This window comes from Prinia subflava, chromosome 2 (genome assembly GCF_021018805.1).
Source record: "Prinia subflava isolate CZ2003 ecotype Zambia chromosome 2, Cam_Psub_1.2, whole genome shotgun sequence".
Classification (NCBI taxonomy): domain Eukaryota; kingdom Metazoa; phylum Chordata; class Aves; order Passeriformes; family Cisticolidae; genus Prinia; species Prinia subflava.
The window spans coordinates 111,395,032-111,408,883 of NC_086248.1; the positions used below are offsets into that span (position 1 = coordinate 111,395,032).

A 13,852-nucleotide genomic window follows, 5' to 3' on the forward strand; every position below is an offset into this window, starting at 1 on the left:
TTTGTTCTTTCTGCTGTTTATTTTCTACAGCACAAAACTCACTGTTTCCCATTTCTTTTCCAGGAAGACTCCACAGAAGGCTCCTGAGCTGGCGTGAGTGTAGGAAAAAAAACCCCTGTCGTATTTCTGTTGTTTTGTAAGAATGCCAGTTTAACTCACATAGATGAAAAAGCAGCAGTAGAAAGATTTTCCTGGCTAAAGCTACTTGGGGTTGGAGTTTTTCCCTGGGAGAGCCTTTGTGGGACTATGTCCTGTGTGCCCAGGGTAAGGGCGTTTGTTGGGCTGAGTCACACTGCCCTGCAGAGCTGACGTGGCCCTTGGCAATCAGTAGGAAGCACAGATAACTGGAATGCTCCCATAAAAGCAGACTTTGTGGACATAATGCCGTATGTGAGGAGGTAGCCTGACAGCAGATCAGGTGAACTATGGCTGACTCACAGTTCCTCACCTCACCAGCGCTGCTGAAGTGAAGTCCTTACCCACAGAGCGCGTTCAGGCTGCAAACACCGCAGCTCACAAGCCCAGCCACGCCACGGGCCCTGGGGAGCTTCGTTCTGCTCTAAACCAGCCTTTCTTCTCAGGGTCTCCAGAAATCACCCACTGAGTCTCCCACGGTCTGGAGGAGAGGAGGTTCCTCAGGCTAGACTGGCGTTGTCACTGCCGCCACGGTGTTTAGCAGAAAAGTGACGGTCAGAAAAGCAAGCAGCAGGAGGCAACCCCACGGCTGTCATCCTTTCCTTCTGATCCACAGAGATGATGCAGCTCTAGTTTATTTTTCCCACAGGGAACAGAGGACTTTGCTGTGACTGCAAAATGCAGCAGAATAGTAACAACATTTGGCTTGGAGATAATGTCAATGAAGCATAAGGTAGAAAATCAAACAGTTTGTGACTTTCCCTGCTTGAGCAGATAACAAGACTCTTTTCATTGCAACTGGAAAACATTAAAGGTCATGGGAGGGTGCATGGCTCAAATGTCACTCTGAGGGTATGGCTTTCCCCTGCATCTCTGACACAATTAATCACTGGCTTTAAAAGTACCTCTCTGCTGCAAGAGAAACACAGACCTGAGGTTTTCAGCTAGATCAGGGCTTCCTGGGCAAATGTCAACTGAGGGGTAAGCCAGCTCTATGTAAAGGTCATTTCATGCTAAGCAACTGATGCAAAATTTCTTCTTAAGGCTGCTGTGACTGAGATGAATTCCACAGGATCCCTGACTCTGTGAAGATGCTGCAAGAACAGTGTTGTGAACCTCGGCAGCTGCACTGAGGTCAGTCCTGCACAGCTGGACTTGGCTCTGGCTCAGTTTGCTGACCAGGACTGGACACATTTCAGCAGTGAGTGGATCAACCCATGATTCATACAAGGGAGGCATGGAAAATTGTATCCGTGCTGCAGGATTCACCTTCAGCCTCAGGCTGACCCACAGGGCTAGAGAGGGGAAAATTGGTTTACCACTAAGCCTGTAGGAAGGGCTTTCCCCTCAAAGCCAGTGTCTGCAGTTAATCATGCACAGCTGCTTCTTTGCTGGGGATTCCCTTCCCTTTTGCCTTCCCCTCTCTTCCCCTGCCCTCCCATCTGTCTCTTTGCTAGTGGAAAGTGGTTATGTAGATACTCTCAGGTCCAATTCCAAAAGGTCAGACTACCGAAAGCAAACTGTGAACTCCGTTTGGGCAAATGCAAACTTTCCAACTCACTTGTGAGTGCTTGCAGGAGCCATGGAGACACCCCCAGCCAGCTGGCAGCAATGCTGAGGCAGGAATGCCATCCTCAACCCACACAGCTGAGGACTTTTCCTTGGGTCAACAGCAAGAAACATAAAGCAGAACCCCCCAGGGAGGACAGGGCTAACACCAACTCCCTCCTACAGCCTCTCCAATTTCCTTACCTTTATCCACATGGCTAAGTTCTGCAAACTCAGTCCTTCTGCAGTCTGGATCAATACACAGCAATCGCTTTCACGTTATGGTCATGATCTCTTTGCTCACTTTATTGCTGCTGTGTCATGTTTTAGTGATTAGGAGACAGACAGACTCCAACTAATGTGTTCCCCAAGGGAAAAAAAAAACCCAGAAAACCCCCAAGCCAGCACGTTTTCCCCATGAAGAGTGTGTCTGAGCACAGCGGAAGCTGTAAGGCACAAAAAGATTTCTGCCAGGTAGGGGAAAATAAGCTATGAAAATATTGTGAGTGACATTTGCAGCTTGCTGGAGGGAAATCCCCATTGGCTTCCTAACAAGCATTTAATATTTAACATAGATGTGTTTTTCGCTATTCTAGCTTCCAATGAAGTCTGTTTGACCTGTGCTAATATTAACTCCAGAAAGGCAAGGATGCAATTCTGAAGCATGAGAAGGTACATCTTTATTTTCTAAAGCTTGTCTGTGAAAGATACAATGGATGGCCATTGACACTGAAGCCCAGTTATGAATAGTAGTATTAAATTAGTCAGTCTTTCTGGTAGCATCACGTTTTCTGCACTTTAAACTCCAATTTTTAAAGGGTGACTCCTGGTCAGGTCAGACACGTCTCCCAAGGAAGTCAACAAGCAGTCCCTGATCTCGGTGATAATCATCCGGGCTTTATTGGCCGAGTCTGCAAAACAAATTGTACCGAACAAACCTCGAACAAACTTCTGCCAACCTTGACCACCAAGGAGCAGAACAACATCTTCAGCCCAGCCTGTCCGGGGCCAGCGCCAGACACAAACACGAGTGAGTGAGCTGCAAGCCCAGGCGTGAACCCGTGTAACCCCCGGCTTTCCACACTGTGTGCGTTCACACAGCCCATAGCCACATGCTTGTGTTATTAAACACAGCCGGGATCGCTGCTGTTCATTAATCACAGCGTCCCTGCGCTTTGTTGACTGGCACAGGGCGAATTTAGGCGTGTTTAAGGCACGATCAGGCTGCTGCTGCTGCTTCAGCGCCCCTCTATTTCAGCAGCTTCCGCGGCCTGACGGAGAATTACAGCCTAAAATATATCTCTGAGTCAAACCGGCTGCGGAGCACCCGCGGAGGGGAAGGGGAAGGTTCGGTGACGAGGGCTCCGAAATGCCGGCCGTGGGCACCGCGGCGAGAGCGCCGCAAGCCCATGGAGCCTGAAATACGACTCTGAGTTAAACCGGGCAGGGGGGTTCGGTGATGAGGGCCCCCGGGCACGGCGGGGAGGGCACGGCGGGGAGGGCACGGCGGGCACACCGCGGGCGGCAGCGCGGCCCCTTCCGCTCCGCCGGCCGCGGCCGCGGCTCCTCCCTCAGGCGGCGGCAGAGGCGGGGCCTGGTTCCTCCCGCCGCCGCCCGGGCCCTTCCTGCGCCGCCCTGCGCGGGGGCACCGACGTGTCGCGGCGGAGGAGCCGCGCTAGGCCGCGCATCCCGCCCGGCGCCGCAGGTACAGCGCGGGGAGCCCGCCCGCCGCCGGGGCTCCCCCTGGGGAGGGGCCGGGAAAGTTTAATTTCCCCGGGCGCCCTTTGTGCGGCCGGCCTGGGCCGGGCGGCGGAGCGGGGGGACGCGGGGGAAGGTGGGCGTGAGGCGGTGCGGGCCGCCCGCGGGCCGCGCTCCCTCCGTGCCTGCAGCGCCCGCTCGGAATTCCCGAGGTCGCCCCGGCGGGCGGTGCCCGGCGGGAGGCGCGGGGAGGGTGCGGGGGTGGCGGCGCCAGGCCGGGCCTCCCTCATGCGGTCACCGTCCCGCAGGTCCCCGGCAGCGTTCCCGACGATGCCACGGGGAGAGATATGACGACGGCCTCCGGGAGATACTCCTGGCGTGTTCTCCATAAGGTATGGCCGGCTCGGGGGCAGGCGTTCAGGGCGAGTGTTCGGTGTTTTCCTCTGGCGCACGGCAGCCACGATGGGCTGGGATGGGGAGCGCTGGAGGGCTTGTCGCTTCCATAAGCCGTGTAGGAATGCGGTGGTTCCTGGGTTTGTAGGTGATCCTGAAATTGTGTGATGGGCAGATGAATTTCTTGCGTTTCTTTGCTGTAATTTTTCAAAGACGGTGTATAGTGTTGAGAGAAATACACATATGGCGTTGTAAAATACCAACCTTCAGCAATCCCAAAAGAAACTTTCCCCCTCTGACTGCCTAGTTTGGGCCTTAGTACCTTGCTGAGTCCCTTTTTCTTCTCTGTTTTTCTTAAATTCGCTGAGTACTTAGGATTTCTGTTACAGGACATAGAGTTATCACAGTCCAGTGTAAAGAAGTATAGAACGCCTATTTTAAAGTGCATCAAAGTAATTACTGGGCTACAGATTTGCATTTATTTCGTTTTTTGAGTTTCTAGCATGGGTGGTGTATTGACTTTACTGTCTTTATCTGTACTGATGAAGTCCTGAATGAGAAGTCCTATGGACTTGTGCAGCTGTTGCTGTGCAGCCCTGTGAGAAATTGCTCTCTTATTGAAAAACCCAGCTGCAGTATGTTAATTGTTGTAGTGGCTGCACTAATTACTGCTGCGACCTGAGAGTCAGCGTGACTCTTTGACAAACTGTGGTGCAGACCAAAGGTCTGGAAATCCTTTGGGAATTAGATTGGTGTGTCTGTTGGGTGGGAGAGCAGTGCCTGAAGTGGGCTGATGGACAGGAGATCCACGGCTGTTCATGCTGAAGTCACTGGGCAGCCTCACCAGCAGGGCCAGAAGGTTGCACAAGGAGAAGTATCTCTACCTCTCCCACCCCATTTGCCAGTAACAGGATCTCTCCCGAGTGTCCCTCTGTCTCCAGTGCCATCTTTCTCTGTAGTGGGAGTCTGGCACGTGTGCAGGAATCTTGCCTTGTTGACCAGCACAAACTTCATGGGTGGAGAAGGAGATGCACACTTCCAGTGCTGAATGAAGATATTGTTTGCCTGGAAAATGTCAGGAGCCGCTAGAAATGAGTGGAGAAAGCAGACTGCAGGCTTCTCTTTGGCAGTTTGAGCAGGAAGAGGTTGGCAAATGGAATCGTGATCATGTAGGTATTGCTGCTTCTTTTGGGGCAGCAAGTCTGTGAAGAAGCCACTTCTCCTTTCCTTCTCCAGAGTCTGGGGAAAATGAGGAGCTATGAGTCTGAAGAGGAGAGAAGGCCCATGAACAGCATATTACCCTTCCGGTTGAGAGGACCACAGTGTTCTTCTAGCTTTTTTTGTTTGGTTTTTTTTTTTTCTTCACACTTTGTTTATTCCTTGTCTTGTTTTGTGAATGGAGCAGAAAGAGTGAGCGGGTGAGCATGAGTGTAGATGTTCTACATACATATTTCTGGGGCCTCGTATGAGTAAGTCCAAATCTTGTTTACCAGCAAATCTAGAATTTGTCTTCCTATTTTTAGCTTTTTGCACCCACCTCACTAGGTGCTAGATTTAAAAAAAACCCACCTGAATATTCTCTGTAGAAGGTGAAGTATTGTTAATGTGTTTCCCTCATACTCAAAACTGACAGGTTTTGATCTGATGTTCCAAGGTACTCATACCTAATAGCTTAAATATCCCAGCTTTTTCTCTATCAATCTGGTTCTTAAATTTTAAAAAAGGGGGCCATTTTCGATGTGTTAGGGCTGGATTATTAGAACTGGAGTAGCATATCTGGCACTTGGCAATATGTTAGAGAGTTTCCATCGTTTTTATACAGTCCCTGTAAGCTGCAGTGTAAGACTTTCCTTTTGGTTTTTGGCGTTCTAGGTGTAGCATGACCATGCTGGGTTTTATGCCGTGGAATTATTTGTTCTTTTTGTCAGCAGAATCTGTTTGAGGGATGAAAAGGAAGCGATGAGAATGGAGGTGATCAGTTTTGTTTGCTCTTCTGTTGGGCAGGCATTAATACCACAAGGACTATCAGCAAACATGGGTGGCACGCTCTGTAGCTCACCAAGTTAAAGTTTGGATGGTCTTGCTTGCAGTGCACCTGCCCTGCAGAGTGACAGTGGAGTGGCATCCTGTGTCAGGACTCGATGTGAGGTGCTTTTGATAGTCTCTGGTCACAGCTTTATGCACGATGTCAAACACTGGAATATTTTTATTTGGCTCCCTCACAGCCACTCGCAGTTCAGGACTTGGGTAAGGCTTTAGAAACACACGATTCCCATGAAAATGCATATTTTTAGGAAGTTATTTTCTGATGCACAAGTGGAGCCTGGCCCTGCTGAGGATGGCAAGTGGAGGGGCTGCACAGGGAATCGTGCTGTTGACGCAAATTGCCACGAGCGCCTGTCGGACTCCTTTCATCACGTCAGGACCTCAGTGTTGGGATTTTTGCTGGGGCTGGTGCAGTTCTTCTGCCTTTTCTCCACACATCAGTGCTCTGCAGTCTCTGCCTCTGACAGACTCGTAGCAGGAATGCCTGCTGGGGCTCCTTGATCTTTGTTCAGCTGTGTGGACCTCTCTGGAGCTGTGTAAGATGCTCGTATTTCACTGTTTTCCAAGGGGGTAATGCACACTGTAATGCTGATGCCTGGAAAATAGGGTACAAAGAGACTAACCACAAGGCCTTTCTGACACATACTTCTACTGCTTTGATGATTGTTTCTGAATGATTCTGACACCTCTGGTGTGGAAGAACTCGGTGTGTAATGACCTAAAGAGCTGTAGGTAGGTCCATTTCTCCAGCACAGAATCTGCCTTCTGATGTCAAATTAGTATTCAGCCTTGGGAGATTAGGTTTCCAGATGAGAGGAAGTACATTTGTTACAGGGGGTACTTCACAAGTGTTTCATACAATTATTTATTTGGCACCTGAAAGAAAGTGAAATATTTCTTTCCAGATAGTTTGTCAAAAAAGAGATAAATTGCTTTCCAGTTTTTGACAAAATGTTTACACTTGTGAATTATTATTTTAAGTGACAAGACATATTCAGTGATGGGACATTTTTGGGTAATTCTTTTCAGAGGCTCTTACGCTTGTGTTTGAAGAAGTGAAGCTCAGCTAAAGCTTTTTTTCATTTTTTTTAGAATCTGCTGTTCATGTGGCTACAGCTGGGAAGGGCAAAAGAAACCAGTACAAAATGTAATAATATGAAAGTCAGATGTTGTTTTATCCTGGCCTTGTAGCTACCCATGGTGCTTTGCCGTGGGGATGCAGCTGTTCTGTTCTTTCTGTGGAGTCACCACTGTTTTTTCTTGCCTGTTTCCCTGTTTGAGGAGAGTGTTTTGAGATGTCCTTATGAAAGAGACAATTCTTAAATTGCGGAGGGTGGTGGCATTACTCTTTGGGCTATTTAAGTGCTCCTGCTTTTCCACAATCCTCGTTTTGCAGTTTGCTGGGAAAGTAGCACAGTCTGAGGAGTTACAGAATCTGCTGGAGTATAACAGAGCAGGGCTGATGGGAAATGCAGACAGCTCCTGCATTGCTTCCTTCTTGGGTTGATTTCATCCCAGCAAGGCTCTCCTGGACAGCCATCAGTCACGCTAACTTTGCAGAGAAGCTACACCCTCAGTGTGAGGACATGAGGTTGGGGATGCTCTTGGGGTGTGCAGAATGCACTCAAACACATGTTTGTGAATACAAGCATAGTTGTATTTATTAGGCTCTCAGTAAGGCCATCCTCTCTAAGTTGTGTGAAGAGGTTTCACGTTGGAGTGTGCTCCAAATGTAGGTGGCTTGCCATGGGGACAAGTCACAGCTCTCTTCTTACTTTGGCCTCATCATTCCCCTGACAGTCACCATCTTCCTCCTCCGAAACCCCAGGGTGGAGGTAGGTGTGCAGAAAGAGCTTGGGTTAGCAGAACAGCTCCCACAGCTCTAACCTCAGTCTCTGAAACTGCTTAAATGTTTCTCCTCCAAGCTAACCTTGCCCCCCTTGCTGCAACAGGGGTGTCTGTCTCAGGGCACCAGGGACAAACGTGGAAATTGCAGCCTGAGGAATTAGCTGGTTGAAAAAAAAAGTGAAAGTTTGCACTGGTGCAGTCTGGCTCACGCTGTCTTACAAAGGTGCTGTGTACATTGTACCATGGTTTCCCTGTTACAGGGGGAAATCCTGATTTAGCAAAAAGAGCTGTGTAATAAAACATAGGGAAAGTTCAACTTTTGAGAACAGAGTAAATACTTTAGACCAATAACAGCGTGCCCATTTATTAGCTGTTGAGGTCCTGGAAGGGAGTGCCTTGTGCATTTTTATCTTTTAGTTATGTTTCAGGTATGCTTTTCTTTAATAAGTATCTTTGGTATTTATCATATCTTCTAGAAGTGGTGCAATGTCTTGCCTTAGCCTGACTTGTGGGTGGCCTCTGATAATCTTCTATTCCAAAGCACATTGGGTAGCCAGAAGAGTGCTTGAAATATTCTCATTTCACTCCATTGTTGCCAAAGCCATGACGGGCAGCAGGGACTTGAGCATGCCATTTGTGTTCACAGAGAAACTTCTCCTGCCTTACCTTTGGGATGCAGAGCACACCCCTTGGAAAGTGCCTGCTGGTGTCCAGGTGTGGCTCGTTGTGGCCAGTGGGGAATGCTTGAAGGAAGGCTTGCTCAGTGTTGAGTGCTCAGTTGGAACTCTGGGGGCTCTTCCCCCCTGAGTGCTGAGTGTTTCTTCTTAGGTGTCGCTATTTCTGAAGCTGACATAAAATTTGGAGAGCAGATTCTGTGAACGATACTGGAAAAACAAAATAATTACACTCAGAATATGGGGAGGCAGTTTCTGAAGAACTTCTGTGCAAGCCCTGATCCTTAGAAAAACAAACCCGTTCTCCAGAGTTACAACCACCCTGTGCAATTACCTCTGAGTAATACTCTCTGTTGTTTGTTGTGCTCTCCTCCAACAGCTGAAACCTCGGGTGAGAAGCTCAAGAGTCACAGCGTAGTCATCTCAGAAATAACCTCCTGTGATTAATGCAGTGCTAGCTCACAGATCTGCTGTTCTGCTGACTGTGCAGCATCCAGGCGTGTGGCTCTTGCTCTCGTCACCCCAGTATTTTGTTCCGTGCTGTGCTGTACAGCTGTGTCATTTTGCACTTGCTGAGCACGTTGCTCAACAAGAATGTTTTTAAAGAGGAGGCTGTAAGCTGAAGTACAACTCTTCGTGCACTCAGACTGTAAGAATATTGTCAACTCAGATCATCAGAGCTATTTTCATTGTTGCCGTGGCTGATTTGGTTTAACTTCAGCGGTATTAAGTCATTACAGTGACAGTGTAATTTAATGTAATCTTTTTAAATAAGGAAATTAATACAGTGTGTACAAAATAAATGTAATATATTGAAGGCATGTTGCAAATAGAGCCATAGTCCTGGGTTCCAGGTTCCATCACTGCTCTTGTGTCTAACCTCTAAAAGTTTTTTTTTTTAATTGCGTTAGTTTAATACACATTGCTGGACAAAATGTGAGTAAATTATGGTGATTACTGGAGGGAACACAGTTCCTCTAACCCATTTTAATTGTATATAATTTAAACACTCATGTAATGAAGTTACACAGTTGCATATTCTTACTACAGCCATATGTTCTTCTAAGTAAGAGAATCAGAGGACTCACCATTTCATAATTCACTCTGCACAGTTAGTACAGTGAACTGTATTTACTGCCTTTCACATGCATGGAAAATTGAATGAGTTAAAATATTCTGCAGAAGTTTTGTTCTGTGTTAACACCAGGTTTCATTTTTTTGGTATGTTTAAATCAGCAAGTTTGTGTATTATTGCTCATTTTAAAATGTTGATTTAGGAGCTAGTTATAGATTCCTTTGTCTGTAAAATGTTTAGCAGTGGAGCACAAGGAGCAGTGGTTCTGTTGGTGAACAAATGAAAGTTTTTCAGTTGTGGGCAGGCTTAGTGTGCAGAGATGAGTGTAGGGCAGGATTTTTGCCTTTATATGGGCTTCGCACATATTTCTTTGTAATGTGGATTTAATTCGGGTACTATTGTCCAGTTTTCTTTACCTTTCTGAAGTTATGCTTTGTTGGCCAATTTAAGGACTGCATTTTGAGGAATGCCTGGTTTGGGGCAGTACAGAGATGAGTTTTTTCCTGTGCAAATGTGGTTGTTCATTGGGGTTAATTCTCTCTAAGGTCCTGACTTATGAGGGTACTAGAATAGCCGCTAGCTATGAATAATTTAGTAGAGCATCAGATTGCGTGCCACTTAAGAAGTCCTCTGCCTGTGAAGCTGTATACCTTGTTGAAATCCACTCAACAGTATGAAGGTTACTGCTTTGCACTGCTGTTTTATTGCACTCCTTTCATTCTATTTTAAGATTTGTCAGTGAATATTTTATGGTGATAAGTAATGAAAATATCTGTGCAAGAGTAAGTAGAGCTTGTTTTTGAAATGCTGAGGTGTTGAGCTACTCTTCAGCCTGAAAAGTCTTTTAAATTTGTGTTAAGTCTTTGACCAGCATCACACAGATAGCGTTTTCTCCACTCAGATTTATGTAGTTGAGACAATTCATATCCTAAACAATTCTTTTAGGTGGTACTTCATTGTGGGGAAAGGAGAAAGGCTGAACTAAAGGCTTGCAAGAGTTACAGGATTTCAGTGCCTTCTACAAATTGCCCCAGTTGCTCATATGTCTGACTAGAGCAGACTGTGGCTCGTGTTACAGAGGCTTTTTCAGGAGAAAAACTGCAAATACAGCACTTTGAAGCAGTTCCAAGTGCAGATAAATTTACTGTATGCCTTTAGGAGACTTGGGCACGGCAACATAGCACTGGATGTGTTTTTCAAGAATGCTAAAATGATAAGTGTTTTGTCATCATATACTAGATTTTTCACAAAACCACCCCAAAACATTCGGGAAGAGCTTGATGAAGAAGTTACTTTGGAAATGTCAAGGGAAGAACATCAGAATATAAAAATGCAATAAAAGTAGTAGATAAAAAGGGGTTTGTCGGGCTTTTGGGGGAGAGAGATTAATGCTTTATGGTATTTAAGGAAGATCTGTCAGGTGTCTGGAAGGGTTGTTTGTCCGACTTCTTCTGACTGTTCCCATTCTCTGTCTGCCAGTAAGTTTTTCTTGCTCTGAGCCTCTTCATTGGGATGCTCTGTTATAGCTGAACATCTCTTTTACAATTGTTTTGTAGGACACTTTCAACCTCAATTAGAAAGTAGAACCTTTTATTTTTCTTTTCCAAATGAGATTTTTAATACATGTGATGCTGCAGGAAGCCGACACGGTGAGATACAGCCATCCCTTGGTGCCTGCTTTAGCACTTGAAGATGAAATTGGCCTTTAATCTTTTTGTGCTCCTTCACAGGGTAGTGAGTAATTTTAAGTGTCCATTAAGGGTTAGTAGTTAAATGCTAAGATCTTGCTAGATGTGTTTAATTTTTCCTTAAAGGCAAGGATCCAGATGGGTCCCTTTGAACAGGCACTCCTTGAGCTGTACAGTTTTAATAAACTCTTAAGCTTCTAATAGTTGTGCAGTAGATTACTGTCTGGTACTTTGATGGAAATGCTGTTTTGTTTACAGATGGAAAGAACTCGTTAACTTCAGCCCTAGTGTAAAATTTTTAAGGCTATTTATTTTCAAATTGGGATCTTCAAACTGAACTGAAAATCAGTGGGACTTGGCTTACTCTGGAGCTTTTTGATCTATGATTTAATTGTCTTCTCTGTGCAAATACGTTATGCTGGAATAAACTGTACTTTACTAGGCAGCCATAAATGTTGAATTGTCAGCTCTCCTGATATTTGAGAGGAAATTCTATTGTGAGTGTGCACCGTGGCTGCAATAGTTATGGCAAGAAAGGAAGAAGTGCCTGAAAGACTTGCTTTTTTTCCCTAATGTATCATTTTATTGGTGCTGTGCACAAGAACAGGCTATCCTCCAAACCTACAGGTGTGTGAGGAACAGACTGTGAAGTTAGAGTCTGCCTTTTATTTTTGTGTTTAAAAGAAACTTTCTTCACTTGTTGAGACGTGTCAGTTGAAGTATTGCAGCTAAAAACAATACTGGAGTGTCTTTGTTTTGATACAGTGTGTCTCCAGAGCTTTATTAAAGCCTTGATATCTATTGTTTCCTATTTAGCTTTTATCAAGTGGTGATTTTATGCAATGGCATCAAGCCACAGTTCTTCACCAGTGCCTCAGTCAAACAGCAGTGATGCTTTCTTTAAAAAAGAAGTGGACGCCACCAAACACTTTCGCCCTGTGCAGTCCCTGCCAGATGTGTGTCCCAAGGAGCCCACAGGTAATGCTGGGGGAAAGCTCCCATTGCCACTGTCCAGTCAATATTTCTTGTGTACTGGGTGTACTGAGCCATTGTCTTATTTCCAAGCGTGCTGCAATTCTTTTTTATACCACCCAGTGTCCCTTTGGAGCGGTTGGAGGGACTATTTGCAGCTTGTTTTAAGATGTCCCCGTTATAAGTGGGACTTTGCTTCGTGGTTCCACATTACAGCTCTGATCCATACTCCATGTAAGAGGAGTGTGCAGTCTGATCAGATTATTGGAAATAGGTTTGTGGTTGGAATCTTTTTCTCTTCAGCAGAAGCTAAATATGTTTAATGAATGTCAGTACATCACTTCTGTGCTCAAAACCTGAGCTGGTTAATCTCATAGAAGAAATGCAAGGTGAAGTGTTGCAGAAGGAGGATTATCATCTGTCATTTGCGTAGATAATTCTAGTCTAGTATGTAATTGGTAAAATATGTTTGCTTAGGAACCACATTTTAGCAAAAGCTACAGCTTTGTTTGTCACCCTAACAAACTGTCTTGTCTTTTTTTGCTGCAGGCAATCCCAATAACTTACGTGACAGCCCATCCCTAGTTGTGGATCAGCAAAGATGGACTATTTATCATTCCAAAGTCAATCTCCCAGCAGCACTAAATGATCCTAGGTTAGCTAAAAGGGAATCTGATTTCTTTACAAAAACATGGGGAGTGGACTTTGTGGACACTGAAGTCACGCCTTCATTCTACCTCCCACAGATCACCAAGGAACATTTTGCATTATACCAACAGGAGATCACTCCGGTAAGAGGCCCCAGTTAGGTGCACATAGTCCTAGGGACCAGAAAGAGATCCTTCTTTGATTAGATTATCCTGGCTAGTAGCCCATTGTACAGTTAGCTGATAATTAATTTGCTTTCTCAGTGTTGGTTGAGTCTTCATTAGACATTTCTGCTTTTATAATCTCAGAACCCATTGTGTGGAAAATGCTCTCTGAATTGTCCTGAGGCAATTTTGTGTTATTTTTAACTTCTGTTTCTGAGTACTGAGCTCTGCACCAGGGCTCACAGTTCATATTTATTCCTTCTGGTTGTTAATCCTTTTTTCCTGTAAGGATTGGGCTCTACAATGCAACGTAGCATTCTCAGACCTTTGGATCAAATTACTACATGCTGCAAGGGTTGGACATTTTTTTTAGGAGTCTTCAGTCTAAACATTGGAACATTTATACATGAACTTCTTAAACTGTAAAGAGGCCTATTGTCTTGATGATTTGTTTTGTAACAGGGAAGTGTAAGCTACATCTAAGGACACCAGGACCAGTAGGAGACTTCTACAATCTCTTAAAAATACAAGTGTCAGTAAGTATGTAGTATTCTTTTTTTTTTTTTTTTTTAACTGAACGAACTTGTAGAAGTCTCCTGCTGTTTTCTGCTTCCTTGGTTTGTAACTTCCTTTTTTTTTTCTTTTTTTTTTTTGCTGGTTCAGAATTAGCTGCAGGAAGGGTTACTTGTGTAATTATAGTTAAAGATTATGGAAGGGAAATGTCTATAATTGAACTACAATTGAACTATTTGAACTTTAGCTCACATATTCAGAATTTAAAATGTTTTAAGATTTCATCCTTTAAAGTTAATGCTTCATGCAGTGACTGCTAAATGGAAGATGATTTTGGAACTGAGCTGTGATGTAGCTTCTAGCAGAAATCTAGTTAATGTTGGTGTTCTTTAGAAACAATTTCTCACCACTGTAATCTCTGGTGGTGTTTAGTATTTGAAGCTCAGCATG

At 45.2% G+C, this 13,852-nt stretch overlaps 1 protein-coding gene across 3 annotated transcripts in view; it reads left to right on the plus strand.

Annotated features, from left to right (window-relative positions):
* Nucleotides 1–3,229: 3,229 nt before the first annotated feature.
* VPS54 (VPS54 subunit of GARP complex) overlaps nucleotides 3,230–13,852 on the plus strand; it is a 44,152-nt gene continuing 33,529 nt past the window's right edge. The window contains exons 1-4 of one of the 3 annotated variants that reach the window (XM_063391587.1): nucleotides 3,230–3,388; nucleotides 3,690–3,773; nucleotides 11,922–12,083; nucleotides 12,627–12,868. In XM_063391587.1, the coding sequence (XP_063247657.1) occupies nucleotides 11,948–12,083; nucleotides 12,627–12,868 (378 nt within the window). In that variant the 5' untranslated portion in view covers nucleotides 3,230–3,388; nucleotides 3,690–3,773; nucleotides 11,922–11,947. Of the gene's footprint in view, nucleotides 3,389–3,689; nucleotides 3,774–11,921; nucleotides 12,084–12,626; nucleotides 12,869–13,229; nucleotides 13,426–13,852 lie in introns of those variants that run through there. The other 2 variants (XM_063391589.1, XM_063391588.1) reach the window with 2 other exon arrangements.